A 7,193-nucleotide genomic window follows, 5' to 3' on the forward strand; every position below is an offset into this window, starting at 1 on the left:
TCGATAACAGCCGAAAAGTCTTTGTGCACTTGCCCCTAAGGACCAGTGCCCTGAAATCGGAGTCATCATCGTCAAATCCTTGCATAGATCTGAAGCATCTTTGATGAAGCAACATGCCAATACAGTCTTATGAATGTCAATCAATTTTAGTATACATAGCTTGGTTTGGGAAAGTAATATAAGTTCTTTTAGATCACTACTTTATAGTGATACAAAAGGTCTTATATTACTTTAGAGAGAGAGTATTATCCAAGCAAAAAAATAGTGATGTTTTTGTGACGTCCAAACTGAAGTAAAATTCTTCATGTTTTGCTGAAAAAGGATTATTTTGTAAAATTCCACGGAGTTCATGTAGGCTCGCTCCTTTGTTCCTTTTTTTTGCGGGAATATTTACCCTCTTTTTGGAGAAGGAAAAAAACCCGCAAAATTTCTACGGTCGAACAGGCAATAGTATTTACCTGCAAAAAAGAAAGAAAAAACAGGCAGTAGTATTCCCTCCCTTTCTACACAGGAAGCAGAGCTGTCTACTCCTGGCTGGCAAAAACGAGATCGCCCTGGCTGTCACCCAAAAGCGAAGAGAAGAGAAGAGGTCTACAGCGCGAGCGCGTGGCCATCGTGGGGAGGAACTCTGTGCAGCGCGAGTGCGAGTGAGCTAGTAGCAGCACTTGAAATGGAGGCGAGTCAATTAGTCAAACTCCCACGACTTCAAATCCGTGTACGCGAGCGCGCGCGAGCCGGTTTAATTAATTTTAGCTGCGTGGCCAATTAGCCCGGTAAATATCCCACCACGCTTCCCCTCATCCATCCCTAAGACTGGTCATAGCGAGAAGTAACTTAGACTAGTATCATATGCATGATACTAGTCTAAGTTACTATGCAAAGTAACATGATAATAGTGTCATAGATGACTTTATTTATTAGCTTATAGACTTATTTTGTCTTGGAAGACGCTATGTTACATTAACATATTATGTTACCACCTCACATTAAATACTTGCCACATAAGCAAAAATTTCTTAGAGTGTGCTATGTTACTAGCTAAGTTACTCCCACTATGACTAGCCTAATAAAGCACGATTAATTCTAGTACCCCTAAACTTTTGGCTTTGAAAGATAGAATAATCTCCGTATTTGCGGCGTGCTCCCCCACATGCTTCTTCCCAAGTCCACCACAGCTCCCCCACCTCCTGCTTCCCTCGCCGCCCGTCTATATAAGCTTCCTCATTCCTCTCCCGCCCAATCCATCACTCGCACCCCGCGAATACTCTTCTCTTCCCTTCTCTTCTCTTCTCTTCTCCGCACAGCATCACTGCCTCCGGCCGTCTCGAGCAAACCAAACCAAAATCTCCTGAGTTGTCTCGCTCGCCTCATCAATCCTTGGCGTCGCTAGCTTCATCTGGAGGCGAGGAGGCGGACGGTTTGAACCCGATCATGGATATGGCGCACGAGAGGGACTCGAGCAGCGAGGAGGAGGTGATGGCCGGCGACCTCCGCCGCGGGCCGTGGACGGTGGAGGAGGACATCGTGCTCGTCAACTACATCGCCGCTCACGGCGAGGGCCGCTGGAACTCGCTCGCCCGATCAGCAGGTAGGATCATTGCACTGCACAATCCAATCCATGCATGCATGCTGATGCTGGTCTTTCAAGTGCTAGCTGTAGTAGATTGGTTGCTTGCATCATTTTGTTTCCGCGAGAAGTGCGTGAGGCTTAGATATTTCTAGTATATCATGGATGGAGGGGGAAGCAACAAACCTGTCGCTCTGCATCACCATGCTAATATATGGAAACAGATAGCTACGAACCTACTGCCTGATTTGTCTAGCCGGAAGCTAGCTATAGTGAATGAGAGAGATGGAGGGAGAGGGGAAGAATTTTTAGTGGTTAGCATTATTCCCAGCCATAGGGATATTTATTACTAATCTCTCCTCCATTACATCACCCGTCTCGTCACATACATGCTCCGCATCCGCATCCGCATCCGCATAAGTAATCAGCAAGTTGGCGAATTTATATTTGTTAGTAGCAACCACTGATGTGATGTTCCATTCATTCCATGTGATTAATCTTGCCTTGCGTACCAGGTCTGAAGCGCACCGGCAAGAGCTGCCGCCTCAGGTGGCTCAACTACCTCCGCCCCGACCTCCGGCGCGGCAGCATCACCCCGCAGGAGCAGCTGCTCATCCTCGAGCTGCACTCGCGGTGGGGCAACCGCTGGTCCAAGATCGCGCAGCACCTCCCCGGGCGCACCGACAACGAGATCAAGAACTACTGGCGCACGCGCGTGCAGAAGCACGCCAAGCAGCTCAAGTGCGACGTCAACAGCCAGCAGTTCAAGGACGTCATGCGCTACCTCTGGATGCCCCGCCTCGTCGAGCGCATCCAGGCCGCCGCCACGGCCGACGCGGTGCAGGCCGCCGCTGACACGCCCCTGTCGTGGCAGCACGGCGCCGACGACGCTCTCTACGAGTCACCGGAGCTCCCTGTCGACGCGTGCTGGCCAGCGGAGTACGCCGCCGTGGCCGGCGGGCAGCTGCCCAACGCCTCGGTCGCGGAGCTGTCGAGCACTACTACCGCCGGCTCTTCCTCGCCGTCCACCACGGACTCTGGCGCCGGCGCCCAGCCCAGCTGGCCTGCAGCAGTCGACGGTGCCGAGTGGTTCACCACCGCCTGCGACGCCTCCAGCGCCGCCGCCACCATATGCGACACGGACCAGCTGATCCAGCAGCAGGCACCGTCCCAGCCCGCGGGTGCGTGGACGTCCGAGCCGCTGCCGAGCCTCGGGTTCCCCGAGCTGGGCGTCGCGGACTTCGAGATGGGCAGCTTCGACGTAGACAGCATCTGGAGCATGGACGACTTGTGGAACACGCAGCCGCAGTTCGTGTGAAAAGTCAAGACGGTGGCATGGAAATCCTCAGCTGCGACGGTGCCCGCGGGGGGGCGTGCGGCCTCCGGGTCCGGGGACGCGTAGCAGATCCAGCGGAGGGAAACGGATTAGAAGAAGAAGGAGAGGAACCACCTGGGACTGGGAGGATTAAAACAAGACTAATTTACCCTGCACGTGAAGATCTCCCGGCCTGTTCTGCTCCAGTTCTGCGCCGTCTTGTCTCCTGTGTTAATTTATTACTACGTACAAGGGTAAACAGATACGTAAAAGTGTAGCAGAAGCAGATGATCTACTAGTGTTAGCTGTGCCGCCGTTAATTATGCTATGTTCCGTTTAATCTTACTCATTCTTTTCGAGTGATTACTACTACATATATAAGTATAAAGGAGGAAGTACTAGTATATGAAGTGAACTGTTGATAGGAACTGTAGTTTCTAGAAGTGGTAATAAAAGCAATGCTCCGACGTCAAGTCATGGTTAAATTCGTACTGCGAGCATAGCATTCCGCCCATTTCTCGCCGCTAATTGTGATCCTCGCGCACTTGAATTCCAAGTGACGAGAGGTTTTTTTCTCCTTTTTCTTTTTCGCTGCGGTTGTTTGCTATGATTACGATGACGGCGACCGCGCTGGGTCGATAGATTTGTTTATGCCGACATGGATGTTTTATACTCCCTCCATTTCAAAATATAGTACGTCTGCGTTTTCTGAGGTCCAACTTTGATCATAAATTTAACCAACAAGACCAACTGCGGTGGGAGAAAAATTATATAATTGAAAACTTCTTTTGAATACGAATTCACTGATATAATTTTTGCTCCCGCCGCAATCGGTCTTGATAGTTAAATTTACGGTCAAATTTGAAGCACGGGAATAGAGTAAGCACTATATTGTGGAATGAAGGGAGTACCAGAAATTCAGTACGAGCGGTGCTGTTACATCAGCGCCAACAGTTCCCAGATGTGATCTGCAGGGCCGCTGCATTACACTTGTTGTCCTCGTAGCAACTCTTCCGTCGTGTTCACACTCGGCATAACTCATTCATTACAGAGAGAGAGTATATAGCAAAGCAGAGCTCATCTGATGAATCCAAGTGCATGCCGAGCAGATATGCTTTAAAATTTCAGCACTAACCGCACGGCACGCGCGTGATCAGGTGACGGGTTACTCCAGTTACAGTCACTAACACACACTTGCATGATCGGCTGCGCAGTGGGCCGGGCCCTGCCTTTGTACGGGCAACGAGAAAAGAAAACCAAGTGAAGGAGAGGAGTGGCACGATATTTTCCGTATTTTCACACTGCATTTCCTTTCCTTTCTGAAAAGGAAAAAAACTCTGTCTAAAAGGCAACTCCTGGGAAAAGCTCCCCGCGCGCGATTGTCGTGGCTGGGCCGACCTAGCAGAACGCACCACTCGCCAGCGAACGTCAGTTTCCATCGGCGATTTTTCAGATGCGGCGTCGGTATTTTTTTCCTGCGTCCTACTCCTGCGAGGGAGCACCGTTTGATTGTTGAATTGGTAAAAGGCGGAGAAACTCCATGGACTATGGAAACGTGGATTCGTTAGTTCGTACTTGAATGGGACGAGGACGGAACTGATGGGTGGGTGACAGGGAAGTGTGCATCCTCCGCCGATTTCTTGCAGAACGTCGTCGTTTGTGTTCTTGGTAGTACCCCTGTCTGGAACTTGCATGATTTGATTTCGGTCGGTGGCTTTCTATCTTTTACACGTTGATGATGACTTCTTTTTTGAATTTCTGACGCATTTCTATTAGGACTTAAACACATGGGGAATTAGATGATGCCCCGCTCGTTGCTGCAGGAATCTTGATAAAACTTATGCATAAATAGATGCTAGAAAAAATAAAACTATTGCAAAAACAAATTTAAGAACGCTCTTGGGATATATTTTTAAAAACAATAAAGCATATGATAAAATTTTGAATAAAACTCCCGCAAAAAAATTGTTGTATCAAAAGGAAAATCTATTGGACTGATGTCAAAGAGGGTGTCATTTTTAACAAAAATGTGTAACATGACCTACATATACTTACTCCAAACGTACAATGCGCAAATATATGTAGTTCATGCTACGAAAATCTGTAATATGACCGTCTATGCCCGCACAAAAATAAGTGAAACAAATTAATATGCGTGGTTGCTGAGATGACATGGTTGTATGTATAAATTAGTGTATAAATTGTAACTTATGACCACACACATGACTTGATGGTGTGGCATAGTTGCATGAAGAGAAAAAGTAGATAGTGGATTGCAACTATTTAAGTAAGAATAGAGGATGACAGATATCTACTCTCAAAATATGCTTTCGCCCCGCTTTATAGATAAAGCATACGTCCATACAACCACATCTTAAGCACAGTCATAAAAGAGAAATGCTGGAGCCACAACACAAAGACGCCCAAATGAAAGAAGAAGAAACAAAAAGGCCTCCAAGGGCAAGCTACGAAACATGCGAGCAGTCGGAGAGCCAACGCGCGATAGACACCAGGGCGTCCAGGAATAGCTGAAGTCGATCACGATCCCTCGGCCTAGCGAGCGGATGCCAGTGCTGCAAGAAGGTAAGAAATTTGAAGAACGACTCATAAGCACGTCGCGGGAACACCCGCTCAATCACCATCTTGTTGCGAGTAGTCCAGAGAGTCCACATCATAGCCGCGAAGAGGAGCCAGAACAGTCGGCGCTTACGGCCAACCTGAGTGGCCCTAACCTGCAGAAACTCTGCAAGGTCATGAGCCTCCCACCCTGGCCCTAGAGCCTCACGAACAAAGCACCAAAGTGCGTGCGCTGCTACGCAAGAGAACAAAATGTGCGTTCCCGTTTTCGGGACATGGCACAAAGGGCAAAGGCCATTGCCCGGACCATGGCGTTTCAACACCTCAGTCCCCGAAGGCAGACGATCACAGAGGAGCTGCCATACAAAAATCTTAATTTTCAAGGGAAATGGTGCCTTCCACAATAGGGATAGCCACTGTAGAACCGACATACGACATAATGCCTGATAGGCCGAACTAACGGAGAATTCACCCGAAGGAGAAAGGCTCCAAGAAACATTGTCAGGGTCCTGGGGCAGAGGAAGAGGGACTACTTCCCTTAGGTCTGTCTATTCATGTACCTTATCTGGTCCGAATGAGCGGCGGAATGCAATGTTCCATCCCTCCTCCAAAGCAGCCGCAGATACAATAATGGTCGGGTCATCACAAATCGCAAAGAGCCCCGTGAACCGCAAGCGGAGAGGCTCGCCCTCAAGCCATGGATCCAACCAAAATTGGGTCCCAGACCCATTGCCAACCGAGAAACGCAAACCCAGCCTAATCTCTTCCTTGATGGCCAGAATAGATTTCCAGAACTGGGACCCAGCCGAGTGTGAGCAAGCCATGATGGGTTGGCCCTGCAAGTACTTGAACTCAACCAGCTGCAGCCACAACCCTCCATCTCCCAGCAAGATCCGCCAAACCCAACGCAGCATAAGCGCAACATTCATCCGGCGAGATGCAGGGATGCCCAACCCACCTCGGTCCTTCAGCAAGCAAATGTCAGCCCACTTCACCATATGGTACTTGGGCCGACCATCCACTGCCTTCCAGAAAAACCTAGCCAACTCCTTGTTAAAGGAGCTATGCACACCTTCGGGTAAGATGTACATCCCCATCATATACAATGGGAGGACGGAAAGGTTAGAGCTAATGAGGACAGTTTTGCTACCTTTAGAAGTGAACCTACCGCACTAGGGCTCCGCACGGTACGCTACTCGTCCCACAAGCGGATCATACCCACTCACCAAAATCCTGGACTCAGTCAGGGGCATCCCCAAGATATGGGGAATGGCGCCAACCTACAGTTGAGGTTATCCGCGATCCGAAGCTGCTCAGCCTCCGAATAGCCAAGGACCACCACCTCGCTCTTATCAAAGTTAATCTTAAGTCCAAACATTTCCTCGAAGTAGAGCAAAAGGAATTTAAGATTAGCAATGTCCGAGTCCGAGCCTTCCACCATAATCATGGTGTCATTCGCATACTGCAAGTGAGTAACCCCCCCCCCCTCCATCCGGGATGAGGTGACTGACTACACCCTTAAGGTGGCCGGCCAACTTGGCCTTATCTAAGATGCCTGCAAGGGCATCAACCGCGAGGTTGAAAAGCAAGGGGGAGACAGGGTCCTGATATGTCTCCAATGTATCTATAGTTTTTGATTGTTCCATGCTATTATATTATCTGTTTTGGATGTTTAATGGGCTTTAATATACCTTTTTATATTATTTTTGGGACTAACCTACTAACCAAAGGCCC

General features: G+C 49.0%; 1 protein-coding gene across 1 annotated transcript; it reads left to right on the forward strand.

Moving 5' to 3' along the window:
* Positions 1–1,247: 1,247 nt before the first annotated feature.
* On the forward strand, positions 1,248–3,350 carry LOC119285481 (transcription factor MYB2-like). The gene is made up of 2 exons (XM_037564763.1): positions 1,248–1,588; positions 2,083–3,350. The coding sequence occupies exons 1-2, from the start codon at positions 1,432–1,434 to the stop codon at positions 2,883–2,885; spliced, it is 960 nt and encodes a 319-aa protein (XP_037420660.1). The 5' UTR covers positions 1,248–1,431; the 3' UTR covers positions 2,886–3,350.
* Positions 3,351–7,193: the final 3,843 nt, after the last annotated feature.

Source organism: Triticum dicoccoides, chromosome 4A (assembly GCF_002162155.2).
Source record: "Triticum dicoccoides isolate Atlit2015 ecotype Zavitan chromosome 4A, WEW_v2.0, whole genome shotgun sequence".
Taxonomy (NCBI): Eukaryota; Viridiplantae; Streptophyta; class Magnoliopsida; order Poales; family Poaceae; genus Triticum; species Triticum dicoccoides.

Bases quoted from the DNA above. Each gene is read 5' to 3' on its own strand.
- LOC119285481 (XM_037564763.1), top strand. From the start codon at position 1,432: ATGGATATGGCGCACGAGAGGGACTCGAGCAGCGAGGAGGAGGTGATG. The intron at 1,589-2,082 runs GTAGGATCATTG...CTTGCGTACCAG, and splicing joins CTCGCTCGCCCGATCAGCAG to GTCTGAAGCGCACCGGCAAG.